The sequence below is a fragment of the Carex rostrata genome, chromosome 26, assembly GCF_964058835.1.
Source record: "Carex rostrata chromosome 26, lpCarRost1.2, whole genome shotgun sequence".
NCBI lineage: Eukaryota > Viridiplantae > Streptophyta > Magnoliopsida > Poales > Cyperaceae > Carex > Carex rostrata.
This window is the reverse complement of record NC_135943.1, coordinates 6,264,945-6,287,082: the sequence shown is the minus strand read 5'-3', so window position 1 is coordinate 6,287,082 and position 22,138 is coordinate 6,264,945. Positions and strand designations below refer to the sequence as shown.

Sequence of the window (22,138 nt, the reverse complement as noted above, 5' to 3'; positions counted from 1 at the left end):
CGACAAATCTAAACCGTTAGATGTTTAATCTATATTATAATCTACTTGGAGACCAAATTTTACATTTTTTGGAATTTTTTTACTATATATTAAGCTGGTTTGAAAACCGCTGATTTCAATGCTGCAGAAATTTACTGAAATCAGCGGTTTTCAAACCAGCTTAATATATAGTAAAAAAATTCCAAAAAATGTAAAATTTGGTCTCCAAGTAGATTATAATATAGATTAAACATCTAACGGTTTGGATTTGTTGTTTGGACATCACACGGCTAAATATAGCCCCGGCAGCACCTCTACCGAAATGCTGCCAGCAGCAATTTAGACAGACCCTGTATATGTATATGTATATGTATATGTATATGTATAGGTATATATAATATAATATATGTATAGGTATATATAATATAATATATGTATATGTATATGTATTTATAATATAATATATGTATATATATGTATATATAATATAATATAATATATGTATATATATGTATATATAATATGAGTTAGGCTGGGGTGCTATGGATAGCATAGTGGCCTCTATGCTACGGTTCAATATTCGAGTTTTTAAAATCCAAACGGTCGATCCGAACCGTTCATCTTATTCTCCATATTAATATCTGCTTGGAGACCAAATTTTATAATTTTCTGAATTTTTTTACTATTTATTAAGCCACTTTGAAAATCGCTAATCCAACGGTTTTACTGTTTTGTGCAGCCACCGTTGGATCAACAATTTTGTAAAATACTTAATAAATAGTAAAAAAATTCAGAAAAATGTAAAATTTGGTCTCCAAGCAGATATTAATATGGAGAATAAGATGAACGGTTCGGATCGACCGTTTGGATTTTGAAAAATCGAATATTGAGCCGTAGCATAGAGGCCACTATGCTATCCATAGCACCCCAGCCTAACTCATATAATATAATATATATGTTAAAATCTGCTTGCATATCAAATTTTATATTTTTTTGAATTTTTTTACTATTTATTAAGTATTTAACAAAATCGCTATCTATATTCAAACCATTGAATTTTTGTACCCATCTTAATAAATAGTAAAAAAAATTTAGAAAAATGTAAAATTTGATCTGCAAGCACATTTTAAAATATCCATCATGTTGAACGGTTTGGATCAACTGTTTGGAGTTTGAAAACTTTGAAAATACCGATCGTTGAATGCCTACCGTTGAACGAAAACTTAAACTGAATTTTTGAGGCACTAAACGAGGGTTCCAATACCTCATATTTTTTATACCTCATCATACCTCATATTTTATATCTTCATTTTCATATATATTATATTATATATACATATATATACATATATTATATTATATATACATATACATATATTATATTATATATACATATACATATACATATATTATATTATATTTTTTTTTTTACGGCCGTAAAAAATCCGGCATGAAAAATGTTGATCCGGATTATTTGTAGCAGTCTTTCGAATAAATCAAATTATATAGTATTTCATCTATTTTTTTTAAAATATATTAAATATTTGTAATACTTCAATACAAAAAATAAATAAATTATAAATAAAAACTGGAAAAAAAATTTCGGAAAAAAAAAATTTTCGGAAAAAAAAAATTTCCTAAAAAAAAAAACAAAAAAAATCCTAAATCCGGAAAAAATTATTCCAGATTTAGGATCCAATTTCCGGAAATTGGTATTGAAACCGGAAAAAAAAATTTTGGTTTGGGTAGTTTTGGAAAATAACAAGCGGTTTGGTTAGTTTTTTAAATTTATATATTTTTTTAGATATAAATAAAAAAAATCGGAAGAAGAATTCAAGGGATTCTTGTAACAATTGTTGTAATACATGGTATTAATTTCTTCTATACAAACTTTTTTAAAATTGAGTTTACTTTTTTCATTCCTCGAAAGGGTAGTCTAATTGCTCCATTATCAACTAATTTTTTAAACCATCTGCAAATGAAATCCATAGCAAGAATAAACAAAAAAGGCGACAGAGGGTCACCTTGTCTGACTCCTCGTTTTAACATAAATTTTTTTCCCTGTCAATCCATTCATTACAACTTGTGAAGAACCTAAAAGCACCATGTTCTTAATCCAGTTTTGCCAAGTGGAAGGAAATCCCAGATTTTCCATGACTTTTAGCAAAAAAAATCCCAACTCAAAGTATTGAAAGCCCAACTCAAAAAAAATCCCAACTTATGTATATCCGCTTTAAAAATTGCTAAAGGAGTCTCGGATTTATGAGAGTGCTGCAAAATTTGTTGAGCATATATGAATCCTTCAGAAATCTGTCTTCCTTTTATGAAACCGGTTTGCGCCATATCACCAATGATGATTTGCTAGAATTTTTGAGAATATTTTTTGGATGCTATGAACAAGGCTTATTGGTCGGTAATCCTGAGTAGCAGCGTGTTCTTTTTTTGAAATCAGAATTATATTATGTAAGAAGAATTCAAGGTATTCTTGTAACAATTGTTGTAATACATGGTATTAATTTCTTCTATACAAACTTTTTTTAAATTGAGTTTACTGATTCTCTAACATATCAATATCTCATATGAAAACTAAATATGGAAAAATATAATTATTTGATAATTAAATAGAAAATTGTTCAAATTTATTGAAAGAAAAATTTAAGATTTATCTTTCTATTTTATGTTTCAACATAAAATACAATGGGTACTTTTTGCGACGGAGTACTGTCATAAATGTGTTTTTTCTCTTGTAAAAAGTATCTACTTTGTTGTTGTGGTGTGCGAGCAATTCTCTTTCCAGATGAAAAATTGGCAAAGAACATCGTGACTCTATGATTATATATACAGAGTTGGTTATTAAAAATAAAATGGCTGTGGTACATAATCATTTGGATGGACTAACAGAACTATCATTATTTCCCCTTAATCAAATGTTACCCATTGTCAGAGACAATGAATCCTTACAAAATCGTTGCAAGTTGCAAGCTTTTGTATGCACAACTAAACGTGAAAATTAAAGTGACGACTTTTTTTTAATATCAATTTATGAAATAATCCAATATTATCCAAGGAGCATTTGTTTGTGCAGAGTTCAGAGACTCTATAAACAAAAGCTGCGCGTATTTAATAAAGATTGTACAAAATTAATTAATATCATGTATTATAACGATTGTTAAAAGGACAAATATATTAAAAAGATTCTACAAAATAAGCTAAACCGTATAGTTGGTTTAGGCTAATAAGATTCTACATTAAAATGATTTTATACTAATTATCTCGGTTTCTAAATAACTAATGTATCCAATATTCCAATTTTCTAATTAAAGTAATTTGAAGAGTAACCTGGAGAAAAAGAGAGAGAGAGGAGGGAGAATTCGCATCCTCTGAGATGTCTCAAACTTCGAGTTTTTTTTTGGAAAAATTTCAACCATTCAAATATGTTATGCACAAATCTCAAAACACAAAAGTTGAGATATCTGAGAGCAAGGCAGAGTCAGACTTTATAACTATGAGGGTCAATTACAAATGGGAGTCAATCATATAAAATGTTCATGTTGCAAATAGGAGTCAACTTTATGGGACCCGTAGCATTTTACTTTAAATTATATAAAAAAAACCGTGTATAAGTATAAAAATTTGAAAAAGAAAATAAAAGTCAATTTATTCCATTATTTATTACTCCTTCCGCTTATATCTGAGAGGATATGCACTTGAGGGAGGAGGGGAAGGGAAAGAAAATTTTATGCTGACAAGACATTTTGTCAAGAAAATTTAAAAGAAAATTTTTGGTTTGATTTTTTTCAGAAGATATGAAAGAAAATTTTTGATTTATGCTCCACATATATCCTATCAATAGTAAGAGTATAAATTCAAAATAGCTTGATGGACATTAAATTAAATTCAATCTCATGTCAATCGAACCATGTGATCCTCACGAAAATTATCTCGGACAGGTCTAAATTTTGTGTGGATGAAATACATGTAAATATTGACTCGGATCAAAAAAGTATTTCAGATCATCGAACCAAATTCGAATAGATGCTGGTTAGATCGGATATAACTCTGTTGCTTTTCTTATAGAAAAGTAGCGTGTTGCTTTTCCGATTTTAACTATTTAAAATTTTCTATTTACGTATCTCTATAAAGAAACTTTTTTGTGCACAAATTTTAACAAATTTGAATGGTTGAGATCCGAAAAGCACCCTGCTGCTTTTCTTATAGAAAAGCAGCTGAGTTCATTCCGGTTAGATCGCTCCCCTCTGAAGAGAATATTCCCAAAGGAATCCGCAATAATCACTTTTTCGTTGCTTCCCTGATTGTGCTAGAAAACGACAAACTATGGGATTGACGGTGATGTACACTGACAGGTCAGACACACACAGTCACATACCCACCCTCAAAAAACCAAAAAGGTTCCTAAATTGGATTCTGCAGTTGATGTCACAACGAATAATCATTATTAGCATGATATGTACATGGCGCAGCAAAGAACAGGTCTACCAATTATTTTCAATCAGGTATATTCTCCAAGAATACGAACAGTTGGCCGACGGATACGAGGAGTGGGAGGATTTGGTCTTCATTTCCTCTGTGGACCATTAGGCCGTGCTCCTATTAGAGGTACGCAGAGATTTGGTCTTCATTTCCTCTGTGGACCATTGGTGGGAGAATAAGAAAAAAAAATACAATGCGCGGAGGAGAGTGTAGTTAGTCTGATAATTTTCTTTGTTTCAGAAGAGGTGAATAGAAGAGGAAGTGGAGGTGAAAGACTACTGTTACGAGGGAAGAGAAAGGTCACCAAGTGTTGATTTTTGAGAATTTTTATCACTTCCAAATCAGAGAGTAAAAACACTGTTCGGAGGTGGCCTCACCTCCAATCTGTCCTCTTCCTTCTCTTAATTAGAGTTTTCACTCTCGCTTCTGGAGCACAACCTTATAATTCTTCATAAAATTTTATTAAGTATATGCTACAATTGACATCGATTATATTTCATATGTTATGTATAAACCTAATCAATTAATTAAAAAACAACAATTCTACAACTAATTATTATATCCATTTTAATGGGTAAAATTGCATTTGCTTAGTATTTATTTTTTGGGAGATTAGATTTTGATGTGATACTGTTGTAAGACTTATCGTATTTGATTTTGGTATCTATTTTAGGTACCAAATCAAATATGGTTGATTTCTATAAAATCGGTAGTCATATTCAATCAATTTCGTTTTACAATTTAAATAATGCCATCTAATTAAATATTATACGGCATTTACCTTAGTGTAATATGATTGTAAGTTTGGATTAATTATAATCATATTCAACGATTTTACGGCAGAGTCAATTATCTAATTTGTAAATAAAAGTTTTAATGTAAATCTAAATGAGGTAAAAATAATCGAATTTGACTCTGAATAATGACTAAATTAAAATACAACATTGCAACCAGTTGAAACATTATATATGAATACAAAATCACTTTTAAGTAAAATTAAGTTGCTACAAAAATAAATACACTCTTAAAAATCTATTTAGGAATAAGGTAGGACTCAATTGACTCTTATTTTTTTTATATTTATATATATTTTTTTATATAAATTATAGTAAAATGTCATGATATTGTCAAATTGATCCTCATTTTATGCAAAAAAAAAATTTTAAGATTGATCCCCATATGTGTTTAACCTCTATAGTTCGAAAGTCTAACTCTGCTCCTGATTCAACATGTGTATTAATAACTGATATTAAAAAAAATACTCACAAATATGATTGTAGATAAACAAATAAACTGTTATATACTTATGCAATTTGCATGAGATAAATCAATATCTCCAAAGTGGAACTGTTATAAAAAAAATTAAACCGTCAAACTAATTATGATAAAAAAAATCATTAAATTCGATAAACAGTAAGTTGCAATTAAAAAATACAAATAAAAGTATAACATATTCTTACTAATTAACCATACCTTTGAGAAAGTTTTAATTTAACAATAAAATTAACAGTATCCAAATTTTTTATATAATAATATTACTATTTTAGTAATATACAAACATTTTTTTAAGAAAAAATAATGTATAACGGTCGGATCAGGTTTTAATCAACCTTTTTTTACAACAAAAAAAATGTATCTAAAATTTATTTGTCAAGGTCAATAAAATTAAAAACCAACTAAATTCTTAATTCACAACTTTTTGAGTTTGATTAGTCCAAATAATCACTTAATGGAATTACTCCTCCATATACATTTTATCAATTAAATCTTAAATAAATATACAAGATCCAATTTAATGAGTCTGCATCGTCTACATTAACTCAAAAGAGAATATTTAAAGTTAATACATCTTAACCGTCTAATTATAAACAGAGTTCATCCGGACCCGCCTATAACGTAGGGGTTCTTTAGTATTAATGCAGATCTAATTCAAAATATTTATTAACTCGAAAGAAAACTTTCTGTCGAATCTTGTTTGGTTGACAAAATTATATCGGAGGTGAAGGGTACAGGAGGTGAAATGTTTAACCTTGTATCATTGTAATTAATAGAATTGGTTTCCCTTCCAATTTGAAGTGTAGGATGGAAAAATAATTATTGCAAATTTTTTTAGAAAAAATAACACAAATATTCAAGTCTATATCTTACCAATATAATTATCATACAAATTTTTTGTTACAAACCTACAACAGCCACCAAATTTCTCATTAACCTCTAAATTTTAATCAACTAAACAAGAAATGAGATGTAAAAGAAAGTTAAATTTATTTTCTCTCATTAATTATCTAAACACAAAAAGATTAAATATATTAATCTTCATTTCTATTCCATTCCATTTTCTTTTATTCTTCACCTTTCCTTCCTTCCTCTACTCTCCAATCTCCATCCAAACAGGATGTTAGACTTAATGCAGTGGATATAAATTCCAATTTAACCATACAAGTCAAGCCAGGACCATGTCTATTTATAAAGTTATTTTATTACCAGTTGTTCGCTTGGAGAACTGTAATGAAATCGGTACCTACACGTGGCAATCAAACAAATACACGGCCGAAAGACCCGTAACGGCTAAACCAAGGAAACTTTACCAACTATTCTGTATAAAGAAAGAAAGACATACACAGCCTCTTGCTCCTCATCTCTCTCCTCTCCTCTCCTCTCCTCTCCTCCGAGCAAGTCGGTTCCATCACTGAACAGTGAGTGCTGCTATTTTTCTCCGATCGTATTCCACTTTTTGCTTCTTTATAGTTGGAGATTTGCCTTCATACACACTCAGTTAATTGATCTCTTTGATTAGAATTTTTTTTTTATTAATCTTGTTCACCATCTCCCCCACCTTTTCGTTGTTTATGTGGATCGGTAGTGATCTGTCGTAGATGGTGAATTTTGGATCTTTTATGTAATATTGTTAGATTGGAGGGATATCAGTGTAAATTTGCTGTTTCTATTGTACGCTACAGTGTTTTTCTAGTTCAAGAATGCTCTTGAAAAATCAAACAAATATATTTCTTGCCCAACCCTGATTATATTTATGGGAAAAGAAAAGGAAAGAAAATCTCTTCAATTTAAGCTGGTATTTTACTGAAACGTGCTAAATTGAACATTTACCCCCAATTTTTGGAGTTGCTTGTAATTCTTGATTAAGGTGGACATTACTGTATATTTGGAGCAGGGTAACCTTTCTGATTAAATCAATATCTCCCCTAACTCTTTCTTTACTAAACCAAATTTTCCCTAGTACTAACTTTTTCAATTAGGAAAAAAAATCTGACAAATTGTTAGGTCTTTCTCTACATATCCTAATTGAAGAGTGTCAGTAGATCACTTGTACCAACAAATGGTAGACTGGTAATCATGAAATGTATTCTTAATCACTTGGGACCTATCTTACTCCACTGATGGAGAATTCGAAGAAAATTGCATTTTTGTATATCTCATTGTTCTCTTGTACTTTGTTATAGAGATGGCAGGAACAGGTGATGGAAATTCTAACCCAAGCTTACGTCGTCCTGCACTGAATGAGCGCATTCTCTCTTCCATGTCCAGGAAATCTATTGCCGCTCACCCCTGGCATGACCTTGAGATAGGTCAGACATTCATTTCCAAATTTGTTTTTTCTGTTTTTGGGTGCATTAGAAAAAAGAGTATCTTTTCTTATTTCCTTTTTTTCTTTTTCTTTTCTTAGTATATTTATTGTTTCCAATACAGGTCCTGGAGCTCCAGCTGTTTTCAATTGTGTCAGTCTTTTCTAACTTCCTTTAATTGGATATTACTAGTTTCTGACATACGGAAATCTGAATAAAAGAATATTATATGAATAAACAAATAGAAATCAACTAAATGAATGAATGCAGGTGATTGAAATTTCAAGGGGCAGCAAGGTGAAGTACGAATTGGACAAATCAACTGGTCTCATCAAGGTTCTCTTTCACACTCTTTCTTTGTCACATTTGAACTTATTTAAGCCTTAATTTTATGTTGGAACCAATCTTCATGATGTACTCCAGCTGAATATGAAATATTCGAGTTGGCTATGTACCGTACTAAAATATTGGTCAACTTTCTTTCTGTTATTGTAAATTTTTACAATAAATTAAGAACTTCATGGGAGCTAATAGCTTTGGCTTCAAGAACACACAAAAATATTACCAACCTACTGTACTAAAAAAACCTACTTCTTCATTTTGAATTGAGGGGAAAATGGCAACTTTTTTCATAATAGGTTGACCGTGTGCTGTACTCGTCAGTGGTGTATCCGCACAACTACGGGTTCATTCCACGTACACTTTGTGAGGATAGTGACCCTATGGATGTACTTGTCCTCATGCAGGTATGCTACTTTTCTTCATCTTAACATGTAATAATTACTTTGGCTTTGACACAACTTCTAGAATCGCAATAATTTCTTGTCTTTATAGGAGCCAGTACTGCCAGGTTGTTTTCTGCGGGCACGTGCTATTGGTCTCATGCCTATGATTGATCAGGTATTTTTCATTATTATCCACACTTATATCTATTATGTAACGCATAAATGATAGAAGTTGTTTCACTCAAGATTTCCATAAATGATAAAAGACAGTTGCTTTTTAAAATAGGAAAAAGATACAATAATCCTAAATTTTGTTTCTCACAGTATATAAATTGTTTAATAAAATGAAAATAGGGTGAAAAGGATGATAAGATTATAGCGGTTTGTGCTGACGACCCTGAGTTCAGGCATTACCGCGACATTAAGGAAATTCCTCCTCACCGACTTGCTGAGATCCGTCGCTTCTTTGAAGATTGTACGTGCTTTTTACCACAAGATTTCTTTTTTACAAGTAATTTATATATAACCATTAAATCACGTGTTCTTGTAATTTTCTGCTTCTACAGATAAAAAGAATGAGAACAAGGAGGTTGCAGTGAATGACTTCCTCCCAGCTGAGGATGCTATCAATGCTATCAAGTATTCCATGTAAATATCTCATCAACAAGCCTGAGACTTGCTTATATATCTATATTTTTTGGTTTATTTTATTTATATTTTTTCTTTGGTCATCTGGGAATCTGTGCTCTTTTAATCTATTCATCAATAAGTAACCACAAATATTCCAAAAGTTGTGCACTGCACCAATTCTTCCTTCTTAACCATGTCCATGGTTAAGAAAAGGAAGTTACTAGTATTTGTTAACAGAACTAAGACTAAAGGGAAGGGAATGAAGTACATTTAAAACTTCTCTGTGGGAGGAAAGAAGCTTTTCATTTAATGATATGCAAAAACTGCAGGGACCTATACGAGGAAAGAAACTTTTCATTTAATGATATGTAAAAACTGCAGGGACCTCTACGCATCATACATCATAGAGGGCTTGAGGCAGTAGGTTTCTCATGACAGCTTTATCGCTTAAAGGAAGCTCAAACCTTGTTATGCTTGACCTATTGTATGTCAGAAAAAGAGTTGAAACTCTTCATTTATGATTAGATCTTATGTATGATGCAAAGATTAATATTATATATGTTTGGCATTGTTGCCTCTAAACTCTATAGTTGAATTTCATCTGCTCTATCAATCCTCAAGTTGATTTATGTTGTTGTTGTGGTCAAGATCTTATGGTCTAGTACCCCCTGGTCATTGCTGGTACTGGGTAGCAATACCGAAATCTGTTAATGGAATATTGCTAAAAGATGTGACTATGAACATACTATTGACGACCAATTCTCACAACAGGTAGGAAGCAACTTGTCAAAGTAGAAGCGGATGAACAAGGGTAATGTAGCGTGCATGTATTTTTTATTTTATTTTATTTTTGATAAAAGTGAAGCTCAGTCCACCAGTTTTCATTGATACTTACCAGTCCATTACAAAACAGGTATCAAACAGTTGGTGCACAAAAGTATACCTAACCAACAATTAAAAAGCCAACACAACTTGACATAACCAACAAAATATACCAGATTTAGAGCAAAATAGCTAAACACAGAAATTGACTAATGCTAGGAGCTTGATCATCTTTTACTGTCTATCTGGTTTCTTCCAAACCTGAGGAGATGGTAGTGTTCTTGTGGTCAAATCCTTAATCTGAGAAGGAAGACCTTCCACAATCCACATCAAAAGGAAGCATTAGAGAAAGTTCAAAGAATGAGTTATCAACTTTACTTAGCACCTATAGATTAAAAAGTATTCACTTTAGTATCTTTAAAACATAAGTCATTAGCGAATATAAGTCATCAGCAGAAATCAACGGTTCACGTTATTTTAAATTTCGAACTAGAATAGTTCACGAACCTATTTCGAACAAATCAAGTCCAGTTTGAATTTGGTTTGAATTAATTTCGAACTATTTCGAATCAAATTTTTTACAAACTTTTTCAAATCAAACTCGAATCGAATCACGAACTACGAATTTTTTGTGCAGCCCTAATCGTGCCAAAAGGAAATAGGAAACCCATTTCCTACCCTTCTTCCAATATCAGTATTAACTATATCTTTGACAACCCAATTTATCTTTCCAAAAAGGCAAATATTTTTAAATTCGCTGTGAACCATATTTTGAGGAGAGAAGATTTTTCCAAACCCCAACAACAGAGCTACCATTGTATCTATACACCACATTGAGTGCATGCATAAACGGGTTAAAAAGGAGATGCCAGATAGAATTTAAAAGCCATCGAAGAAACACAATACAACAATCTACTCCACAAAGGTTACAATCCACACCAACAAAGGAACCATTAACCTACAATTACACTAACAACTCTTATTTCAAAATACTAACCATCCATAACTAACTTTTCAACCCTATGAATCAGCCATTTTATTAAGCTCTATGCGGAGGCGTGATGCCAATAATATTGCCGCACAATATAACTTTTACTCTTCATACACCAAGCAAGTGAAGCATTATTGCATTTTGTGCATGCATCCTGTTCTCGGCTTGCGGGAAAACAATAGATTTAGGCGCCTCAATAACACCATCTGTCACCTCTACACCTCTCTCAGCCGGTAAACAATGCATGAAGAATGCCTGAGGTCCTGCTATCTCCATTAGTGCTTCATCCACCTGAAAACAATTCAACAACGATTTAAGCAAAATAATACATGTTTATAGAAATAGTGTTATTAGATAGTATTCAACTCCAGAACACTCCAAAGCAGTTATGAAGAGTATTACAAATTGGTTTCAGAGCTCTCATTTAGTTATTCATCTTGCAAGATACTAAAGCACTAATAATATTTGAATTTAATCATCTCAAGATATTATGCAAGAATGTTGAAATTATCAATTTCATCACACAATTTGTTTATCGAATCATTTTTAACAATAGAAGAGGTTGAGTTGGGAAAGTTTGAGCTGGTTGAAGGTTCATAATCCTTCCTTTTATTCATCTTTTAGTATAGTCAAAAGTTTGGTGCGAGTGGCCACATAAAAAAAGTCTTTTTTTTTCCAAGCTTTTAATAATCATTTAAACACATTTCCCTACATGGTGTCATTTACAGCGAGGTGAATTTAGAGGACTTTAAAACTAGAAGTTCCAAAAACAATTATTTTGCTCATCTTTTAGTATGATGAACAAATGTCAGTGTAAATGGCCAACCAAAAAGCTATTTTTTTCCCAGCTTCTAAAAAACATTTAAACGCGATTACCGGCAGGGTGTCATTTACAGCGAGGTGTCTTTAGAGGATTTTAACGCTAGAAGTTCCAAAAACAGCTTAAAAGGTTCAACGTAAGTTTAACTACATATTTTAGAAGCTTGTTTTTTTTTTCTCAATTTCTCTAATAATGTATGATCCTTTTACAAAATGCTGACAATAAGGGATCGTGTTGCAATTTACTGATAATATAATGGACCTTTTTGAAAATTTTCAATAAGAATAAGGGCCAAGAGGCCCTGTATCAGTCATCATACCGAACACACACATTGGAAACTGGAAACAACTTTAAGAGTGGTGCACTGCCAAAATCCACCTCATATCAGGGAAGAAGAAATCACCTGAAATCCTTGGAAGCGTTGTTTCCTATATTCAGCCTCATCCTTCTGGCCCATACTGGCCCACACATCAGAGTAGATGACATCTGCTCCTTTGACTGCCTCTTTTACATCATTTGTTACCTCAATCTTGCTTATTCCAGTACTTCTGGCCTTTTCTACTGTTTTCTCATCTGGTTCAAAGCCCCTTGGGCATGCACATACAAAATGGAATGGCACAATTGATGCCAGAAGGAGCCACGAGTGAACAATATTGTTTCCATCTCCCACATAAACCACCTAATACATTACAAGGATAGTGGAAAGTAAACCAAAAATATAAGGAAGAAAATCATACTACAGTACTAAAACATGTATTGTTTACTGAATTTTAAGTGATATTCAATCCTATATACACTGTAGCATGTAGTCATCAAATGGTGAATTGTATATAATCCAAGAAACCAACTTTAATTAGTATAGATATGTTAAACAAGAAAAGATATTTAACCCAGTTCCACTCCTTTACAAAATATTATAATATTGGTTTGAAAATTCAAAACCATTAATCAATTTAAGGTCATAATAAGGTCAAGATACAAGCTCAGTTGGAATCAAAGTATCAATAGGTAGGTTGACAATTTAAAAGTGCTGATGATGAAAGGAAATGAAAACATATCATGCTACTAACCTTGGTATTTTCAATTTGGCCAATATGCTCTATCATAGTAAGTGCATCAGCCATTATCTGACAAGGATGGTTATAATCAGTCAGCCCGTTTATTACTGGCACCGAAGCATATTTTGCCAAGTCCAAAACATCCTGCAACAGACCATCACAAAAAATCATTCCATGCTACTCACTATAAAAAATTAAAACCTCTAATGGCTCAATACTTCAATCTAAGGTTTCCATATTAGACATTAAGCTTCATACCGGTGTATAGACTTTACTGGTACAGTAAAATAATTTCTTTAAGGTTTTTTACAATATTGCCAAGTACCATCAACCGAAATTGATGAAAATATTAGAGAACCAACCATATTTCATGGAATTGATCTTGAACAACCAACTATGTCCAGGTAATGAACCTTTTATACCCACCATAGACATACCTGATGACCAAAAACCCTAGCCATGATGATGTCATTGTATCCCGACAAAACCCTGGCCACATCCCTAGTCTCCTCTCTCTTCCCCATCTGTATGTCATCAGGCCCCAAATAGATCGCATGGCCACCAAGTAAGAAAAAACCCGTTTCAAAGGAGACCCGGGTTCGCATTGATGGCTTGGCAAAAATCATGGCCATTGATTTTCCTTTGAAGGGCTGAAAGGACCTATCTCCAGATTTTAACAATGCTTTTACTTCACCAGCTCTTTTGAGTATGCTTAAAATCGTGTCCTTGTCAAAATCGCTAATGTGCAGAAAGTCCTTCGGACCTAAGATACCTGACATTGTTAATCAGATAACAATTGAGATATACTGTGCAAAAAGATCCTCCAATAATAGTAATATTCGTTTTCAGAGGATTATCAACCAGGGAGGTAGAGAGAGAGGTACCTTCTTTGTTTTGAGATGGAGCAGCAACAGTGGGCGCTGTGGGTACGGTGGCTCCGCAGGAAATCTTGCCACGTGTCATGGCGGATGGCTGAGAAAAAGAAGCAACTTTGACTGTTGACAACCATGGAGATCGCCGGAGATTTGCGTCAGAGGAGGCGGCTGTGGTGCCTGGAGAGACGGCCAGAGCGGCGGAAGAACAAGAGAGGGAAGATATCGGCGACGCCATTTTACGAGATAATACAACACTTGTCAATTTGCGAGTATTTTGCTCTCTGATAAAATACTCTTAAGAGTTTGGTTATGTGCGGTCTAAAGACCAAAGAGTTCGTATCCTCTGAGATATCTCATATTTTGCGTGACCGACGTGTCCGATGTCTATTCGGGGATAGCGCGGGGGCCATATTATTTTAGATTTAAGATTCGTGCAAAACGTATTTGAACGGTTGAAATTTTCCGAAAAGTCTAGTAACATATGAGATATCTCAGAGATCGAATTCGAAGACTAAAACCCTAGACACGGACCAGCTTGGAAAAACCGAGTCCGTATTTCCCAACCTGAGGTTATATATATATATATATATATATATAAACGAACGAACAAGATTAATCCCAGCCGGATCAAAATCAATTCGGTGCCTATGAAAACCATAGGATCTGTTTGAGATACATTCTAGGATAAATGAACGGTTCAGATTTACAGATTGCACCTCAGGTACCTATGCGCATCCGAATTCTGGAAAAATAGCCTAAGATCACTTGTGGCTTGTGGGTCTGTGTTGCATCTAGTTTTGTGTAGTGATTAGCATAGTGACATAGCACGCGATCATGTTTTATTCGCATATTAAACGTTTTTTTGATGTTTTCGAATCAAATTCCGAATAAAACGCAAGAAAACGTATAATACGTTGTATTCGCAAATAAAACGCGCATGAAACAAACACGAGTCACGTATTATTTGTGAGAAAAACGTTAAAAAAAAAAATTGAAATTTTTTTTTTTTTTGGAATTTCTTGTTGTACATAATCATTTTCAAATTGTACTCAAATCACAAATTTTTGAACTCGCCGAACCAAACTCGAACTTTTTAATTATTTGACACTGTGGTGATTAGTGAACACACTGACAACTTGACAAGAAGAAACTCTGATAGCTAGGACTGTAAACTTAGTTCGGGACTCATAGTTTGTTCATATTTGATTCGAATGTACCTGGAGCTTGATTTAAGTTCTAAAATATTTTAACTGATCTTTCAAAATTGATTTGAATATCACTCCAATAGATTTTTTTTTTTTAGGATATTTATGTTATACAATTTAATGTATTTAGCTATAACTATAAGTATGATAATGATAATAACCTTTTACATCCAATTTAGGTTATTTTTCTTCTAAAAAAATTACGCGTAGAACTAAATGTTTTAAAGCTAACAAGCCATCTGGTGAGTTTAATTCTAAAACCTTTTATATTGATTTCAAATAATAAATTCAAACTGTTGAAACCAATTACTTCACGAGTGATGTATTTACATGTCGAATATATACAATTTTGAATTAATTTAGCTTAAAATCAAACGGTAAAAAAAATATTTGTAATTTAAATTTAAAACACTCATTTTTCATCGTTTTGATAATTTAATTCAAAAAAATTATAAATTTGATATATAAACATATTATTTATATTATTTATGAAGTAAATCAATTTAAATGATTTGAATTTATCGTTTTGATAGATTTTGAAGTTCGGTTTATCAAAATTGATGAGCTAAAGAACACACCAATTCTACTCAAAATATTATTATTATATCAACATGAATATAATAAAAAAATAATGCTTAAGAAAAAGTTATTTGTTATTTTGTATTTTATAAATATAAACTAATGTGAAAACTTCAGAAGAGAAAAACTAAGGATTTGAGAGCTTGTGTAGAGCTCAATCTCAATTTTGAATCATTTGCTGTCATTGTTCCGTATACATGGCTATAGAAATTAGAAGTTATATGAGTTCACAATCAGATCGGATATTATCCGATCATGTATTTGAAAATTAGATACAGATATTTGATAGTTGAATATTCGTGCAAATATAGGTAGAGTTTTAAATTTTAATTAAATGTATATAAATAGTAAATATATGAGATGGGCTACGGTGAGTTGCAAAGTAAAGCGATTATTTTACTTCACGCTCATATTTTGCGATTTTAAAGTTCAAAATGTCAATCCGAACCGTTTATCTTGTTCTCCATATTGAAATGTGCTTGGAGACCAAATTTTACATTTTTTTGGAATTTTTTTACTATTTATTAAGCAATTTTGAAAGTCGCTGATCTGATGGTCCAGAAAATTTTACTGTTCACAGCAAAACAGCAATTTTAAAAAATGTTTAATAAATAGTAAAAAAATTTCAAAAAATGTAAAATTTGGTCTCCAAGCACATTTCAATATGGATTAAACATCTAATGGTTCGGATCGGTCGTTTAGACTTTCAAAATAAAAATACGGCGTGAAGTAGAAACTCATTTTACTTCGCAACTCACCGTAGCCCATCTCGTAAATATATATCATATAGTTTAATATATAATGAAAATTTTATATTATTCACTATTATAAAAAAAAACAAAATGTACATGTCCCTGTGCGTTTCTAATTTGTTTACAACTGAATGTTTTCTAAGATACTTATTGTCTGATCTTATGTAATCAATTTGTAACTCTTTAAATTAATAAATTTGTGGGTTTTCAAAAAAAAAAAAAAAAAAAAACTCTTGTAGCTTATTCATTATTAATGAAATTAAATATGGGTTGGACTCACATTTTTCAATAAAAGAAAAGAACTATCCGACCTGTTTGCGCCCCTAGTCATCCTCTCCAGTACTGTAATAGGGAATCTTTTAGAATTGGTGGATCTGGATCATTCATTTTAACTTGACGCGAATCTCAAAGTTCAATAATATTGCCCGTGTGTTAGTCTGAATCTCAATGCGACAGGGTTGTTTGGCAACACATGGTGGATTAAATATTAATCCGTACTAAGGAGAGATTATTCGGTAAGCTAAAGGAAGGGGCAAAGAATTAAGATCGCTAAAGGAAGCTAAAGGGGGGAGGTGTCTTAAAAAAGGGATAAGGGATTAAGATCCGGGCAAAAAAAGGCTAAAAAAGACTGTCTTAATCCACGCTAAGGAACTAGTATTCAGCAAGATTAAGTAGCTAAGGAAGATAAATGAGGCTCCTTTAGTCTTAAGGAGGCTTAAATAGACCATGTCGAACAGGAGTGTGTATCCTCTGAGATATCTCAACTTTTGCGTGATCGACATGTTCGGTGCCTATTCGGGGGTGATGTAGCGGGTTAGTATTATGTGTGCTTTGAGATTTGTGTAGAGCGTATTTAAACGGTTGAGATTTTTCATAAAGTCACGCAAAGTTTGAGATATCTCAGAGGATACGAATTCGCCGAACGGCACCACTGGAATTAATCTCAAACCGTAAAGTGAGGAGATCTTTTACGGCACCTGGGAGGATACTTTCCCCCCTAGAACGCATCCTTCAAAAAGCTCGACTTTTAATGAGTAGCATTTAGACCGTCCTATTGAATCACATACAACTTTGTAGGGGATTATTAACTTGAAGAATTGAGAGTTTGAGATAGATGGTTCTAATTTGAAGTTGTGCATTGGAGTAAGGTATTTGATATACATGATATTTCTTGAAATAAATCTAAATATTAGTTTTATAATATGATTTTTTTTAAGTATCAAATTAATGTACATAACTGTACTCAGTTGTACAATTAAACTATATACCTTTTTTTTTACAAAACTCATAGGAATGCAAGGTTATTACATGAAAATAGAAAATCTGAGAGAAACGCCAAAGTCCTCTGAGCCCACTCTTTACGAAACTAAACATTTTTTTATAGTTGTCGGCAAGAGATATATTTACAAAAAAAAATATTTACAAATACGAAAATTAACATTGACTCCAGTCTAGACACGGAAGTTCAAGAAAATTGATTCCAAGTCCAGTCTACACGGAAGCTAATTAGTTGATTCCAAGTGTGCGGTCCTCTTTGAGTCAAGCAAGTCCACTCAAATTTGCACCTATTACCGTGTTTCTTTACGGCATTGTCTCCTAAAGCAGTTCCATATATTTATATTAAGGATGGATCATGTATGAAAGCCCTCTATCAGCAGCATCTCAATACACTTCTTTCAAAAGAATGAAATACTCTTATCCATCTCTCGTTTTTTCTCTACTGCAATGGAACTTTTTCTTTCTAGTTGCAACTACATTTTACTCTACCAATGCGGCCACCAACGAAACCGATCTATCTGCGCTACTCTCCTTCAAGTTGCTCATAACTGACGACCCATTTCAAGTGTTGTCCTCATGGAACGACTCATTTCACCACTGCAAGTGGCAAGGGATCACGTGCGGCCGTCGTCATCCCGACAGAGTCACTGCTCTTGTCCTAAACTCTAAGCAATTGTCAGGTCAGATATCTCCATCGTTAGCAAACCTCACTTTTCTACGAACACTGATTCTCTCTGATAACCAGCTTATCGGAAGCATCCCACAAGAGCTTGGTCAACTGAGTAGGATGCAATTTGTTAACTTGAGCGCAAATTCTCTCGACGGTATGATTCCACATACCCTTAACAATTGGTCCCACGTAGAAGTTCTATCTTTGGGGGTCAATAAACTCCAAGGTGCAATCCCTTCTAATCTTGTACAATGTAGAAACCTTAGGGTTCTAAGTATGACACAGAATTTGCTCGTCGGAAGCATACCTTCAGAGTTCGGTTCCCTTCAACAACTCACTGGACTGTATTTAAAATATAATAATCTCACAGGAATCATTCCAGATACCTTAAGTAACCTCACTAATCTCATGTATCTCGGTCTTAGTCATAATAACTTAGGCGGTTCTATCCCAACTTCACTCGGCCAGCTTCAAAATCTTAACTTCCTTCAGTTAGGATTTAACAGGCTATCAGGCAAGATACCAAAATCCATTTACAACTTGTCGGTTTTGTCTATTTTGGCACTACCCAGTAACCAGCTGGAAGGAACTATTCCTCCTGATATGTGTGATTCTTTTTCAAACTTAAAAATTTTGTTGATATACAAAAATCAACTGATCAAAGGGCAAATTCCGACATCCATATCCAATTGTTCAGCCTTAACGGATATAGACTTTGATTTTAACAACCTCTCTGGAAAAATACCATCTACAATAGGAACATTAAAATATCTTCGTTTCTTCAAAGTTGATCATAATCAACTAGAGGCTAGGACACCAAATGATTGGAGTTTTATTGATGCTTTGATTAATTGTACATCTTTAGAACATTTGGAACTTGGAGCCAACCAATTTCAAGGTATTATACCGAGTACCATAGGAAACCTCTCTACTAATCTTGGTTATCTAGGATTATGTATGAACCCAATTTCTGGAACTTTACCTATTGAGATTACAAAGCTAACTAACCTAACTACCCTATGTCTTACACAAACATATCTAACAGGTAGCATCCCTGAAGAATTTGGGTATCTTTGTAATTTAGAATTGTTAGATTTATCGGGTAATTTACTGTCCGGTAAAATTCCATTAACTTTTGGTAATCTAACCAGGATGAATACAATTGATCTAAACAATAATGCTCTTGAAGGGAGGATACCAGTTGAGTTAACCAAAATGACAAATCTAGAGTACATGAATTTCGGAAGTAATAAATTGACAAGTTCAATTCCAAAAGAAATCATGAACCTTTCTACTTCAATATACATCAACTTCTCATCCAATTATTTAACTGGATCATTGCCACCGGAAATCGGTAAGTTGAAGAATCTAGGAAGAATTTATCTCTCAAATAACAAATTATCAGGTCAAATTCCTAGTACAATTGATGGATGTCAGGTATTGGAAGTTCTTTATCTTGATGGAAACTCATTTGAAGGGATCATCCCCTCCTCATTGAGCAACATGAAAGGGCTTCAAGTGCTCAACCTATCAAACAACTCTTTTACTGGTCAAGTACCTGAATTTATTGGAAAGATGAATCTCACATATTTGGATATTTCCTTCAACCATTTTGAAGGTGAATTACCGAAAGAAGGTGTTTTCAAAAATGCAACTGGAGTAGATGCAAGAGGAAACCCTAAGCTTTGTGGTGGAGTTCCTGAAATGCATTTGCCAAAGTGCACTCCTGATTCCCCTAGACCAAAACATCATTACCTTAAGTCCATGGCAATAATCTTTTCCATATGTGGTGGTTTTTTATTTTTTGCCATAATTGTGAGCATCTTAGGTCGTTATTTAATAAAGCGATCTCGAAATAACCCACAACCTAGTGTTGCTCGGATATCACAATATAAGAACGTTTCATACAATGATCTTTTGAGAGCTACCCAAGGTTTTTCATCGGAGAATATAATTGGAAGGGGTACTTTCGGGTCTGTGTACAAAGCTAATATGGTTTTTGAGAATGTTAGAATTGTTGCTGTGAAGATTCTAAATATCGAGCAACGTGGTGCTTCCAGAAGTTTCTTAGCAGAATGCGAGGCCTTAAGAAACATTAGACACCGAAATCTAATAAAGGTTTTGAGCTCGTGCTACAGCATAGATCACCAAGGTAATGATTTCAAAGCTTTGGTTTTTGAATTCATGCCCAATGGCAACTTGGAAGCTTGGTTACACCCGAATGCATGCTTGAATCGACCATTCAAAAGTCTCAACATCATTCAGAGGTTAAACATAGCAATAGATGTCGCTGTAGCATTGGATTATCTCCATCACCATGGAACAGTACCAATCGTGCATTGTGATCTTAAACCTAGCAATGTACTTTTGGATGATGAGATGACAGCACACGTGGGTGATTTCGGATTGGCGAGGTTTTTAGTTCGATCAGAATCCATGGTCTCTCAATCAATTACAAGTACCAGCGGAATCAAAGGTTCTATCGGCTATATTCCTCCAGGTATTATTTAATTCATTCTCTAAATGAGTAAAGAAGGCCTTTTTGTAGCAAGTTTAATTTCCTTATTTACTGATACAGAGTTAAATTTTAGTTTGTATTGGTACATCAACCAACTAAAAGAGAACTAAAAAAAGTATTATCCATTAAGAAAATTTGTCTATCTTTTTATCTTTTGCTTGCTATAAAGTATAAACATATAAGAGTTGGAGATAAGGATTAAATAATTCAATTATGTACAAACCAAAATTTATAGGAAGACCTGCATATATATAATTTACTAGATGGCAAAAAATTGATACAATTTATATTAACCTATGATCAGCATGTGCCAGTGCTAAATTATGTTACTAACCTAAGTTATCATTGTTTAGAGTATGGAATGGGGGGCCGGGTTTCAGTACAAGGCGATGTGTATAGTTATGGTATCCTTCTTCTTGAGATGTTCACTGGGGTAAGCCCCACCGACGAAAGGTTCACAGATGGGTCGAATCTTCACAGGCATGTGGAGATGGCTTTTGCTGAAAATGTCATGGAAATAGTTGATACCAAATTGTTCTCAGAAAATCATGTGGCAGAAAACAACGCATATGCACCGAAGAACATCATCGATTGCTTGGTTTTAGTGACTCGTTGCGGGCTCCAGTGTTGTAATGAGTCACCAAAAGACCGTATTTCGATGAAAGAAGTTGTCAAGGAATTGAATTCAGCACGAGCAAAGCTGGCCACTTAGAAGACAGAATGAAGAAGATCGATCGATATAAGAGAATAATAAGGGCTTGAGTATGTATATATGTGTGTGTGTGATCAATTGCGTAATTGGATTGCCAGTGTTGATTTTATCTATTATGTAAGGTTTAAATCAATTAGATTTTTACTTATTTTGTGGGTTGATATATATTCTTGATGTAGAATTACATGTGAATATGAACCAAAAATATTGTGCTGCTTTTTCATATATTAATCTTTTTCTGATTCAATTTTTTTTTTGTTTTGAAGAAATTGATTTCCTGATTTAATCGATAAAGAGAAGTTCAAGCTTGTTAACTGAACCAAACGAATTCAAATAGAATCAGATTAAATAAAATAAAAATCCAGATTTAATAAGAAAACAAATTGTGCAACCCAAACATTGACTTCAGTCTATATGATTTTCCTTTTTTAAGGACCGTTAATATTTGG

General features: G+C 33.0%; 3 protein-coding genes across 6 annotated transcripts; 2 read left to right on the top strand and 1 right to left on the bottom strand.

Annotated features, from left to right (window-relative positions):
• The first annotated feature begins 7,007 nt into the window (after positions 1-7,007).
• On the top strand, positions 7,008-10,018 carry LOC144544076 (soluble inorganic pyrophosphatase). Of its 3 annotated transcripts, none has more exons than XM_078292491.1 (9): positions 7,008-7,166; positions 7,932-8,057; positions 8,179-8,207; positions 8,325-8,390; positions 8,693-8,800; positions 8,889-8,954; positions 9,134-9,254; positions 9,346-9,427; positions 9,791-10,018. In XM_078292491.1, exons 2-9 carry the CDS (start codon positions 7,934-7,936, stop codon positions 9,831-9,833), a joined length of 639 nt encoding a protein of 212 aa, XP_078148617.1. In that variant the 5' UTR covers positions 7,008-7,166; positions 7,932-7,933; the 3' UTR covers positions 9,834-10,018. The 3 variants fall into 3 exon arrangements, with proteins under 3 accessions (XP_078148617.1, XP_078148618.1, XP_078148619.1); XM_078292492.1 differs by having other exon boundaries at positions 7,064-7,218; XM_078292493.1 differs by having other exon boundaries at positions 7,094-7,245.
• A 1,079-nt stretch (positions 10,019-11,097) lies between these two features.
• OTC (ornithine carbamoyltransferase) lies at positions 11,098-14,305 on the bottom strand. 2 transcript variants are annotated; one of them, XM_078292489.1, is made up of 5 exons: positions 13,985-14,305; positions 13,538-13,872; positions 13,113-13,244; positions 12,446-12,721; positions 11,098-11,513 (listed from the first exon to the last, which is right to left on the bottom strand). In XM_078292489.1, exons 1-5 carry the CDS (start codon positions 14,208-14,210, stop codon positions 11,331-11,333), a joined length of 1,152 nt encoding a protein of 383 aa, XP_078148615.1. In that variant the 5' UTR covers positions 14,211-14,305; the 3' UTR covers positions 11,098-11,330. The 2 variants fall into 2 exon arrangements, with proteins under 2 accessions (XP_078148615.1, XP_078148616.1); XM_078292490.1 differs by having other exon boundaries at positions 13,538-13,863; positions 13,985-14,298.
• Positions 14,306-18,143: 3,838 nt separating this feature from the next.
• On the top strand, positions 18,144-21,914 carry LOC144544058 (uncharacterized). Its single transcript, XM_078292475.1, has 2 exons — positions 18,144-20,959; positions 21,331-21,914. The coding sequence occupies exons 1-2, from the start codon at positions 18,145-18,147 to the stop codon at positions 21,687-21,689; spliced, it is 3,174 nt and encodes a 1,057-aa protein (XP_078148601.1). The 5' UTR covers position 18,144; the 3' UTR covers positions 21,690-21,914.
• The last annotated feature ends 224 nt before the right edge of the window (positions 21,915-22,138 follow it).

Excerpts from the sequence above, each read along its gene's own strand:
- LOC144544076 (XM_078292491.1), top strand. The coding sequence starts at position 7,934 with ATGGCAGGAACAGGTGATGGAAATTCTAACCCAAGCTTACGTCGTCCT. Across the intron at positions 8,391-8,692 it reads AATCAACTGGTCTCATCAAG|GTTGACCGTGTGCTGTACTC; the intron begins GTTCTCTTTCAC and ends TTTTCATAATAG. Across the intron at positions 8,955-9,133 it reads TCATGCCTATGATTGATCAG|GGTGAAAAGGATGATAAGAT; the intron begins GTATTTTTCATT and ends AAATGAAAATAG.
- OTC (XM_078292489.1), bottom strand. The coding sequence starts at position 14,210 with ATGGCGTCGCCGATATCTTCCCTCTCTTGTTCTTCCGCCGCTCTGGCC. Across the intron at positions 13,873-13,984 it reads TCCATCTCAAAACAAAGAAG|GTATCTTAGGTCCGAAGGAC; the intron begins GTACCTCTCTCT and ends TAACAATGTCAG. Across the intron at positions 13,245-13,537 it reads CTAGGGTTTTTGGTCATCAG|GATGTTTTGGACTTGGCAAA; the intron begins GTATGTCTATGG and ends GGTCTGTTGCAG.
- LOC144544058 (XM_078292475.1), top strand. The coding sequence starts at position 18,145 with ATGTATGAAAGCCCTCTATCAGCAGCATCTCAATACACTTCTTTCAAA. Across the intron at positions 20,960-21,330 it reads TATCGGCTATATTCCTCCAG|AGTATGGAATGGGGGGCCGG; the intron begins GTATTATTTAAT and ends ATCATTGTTTAG.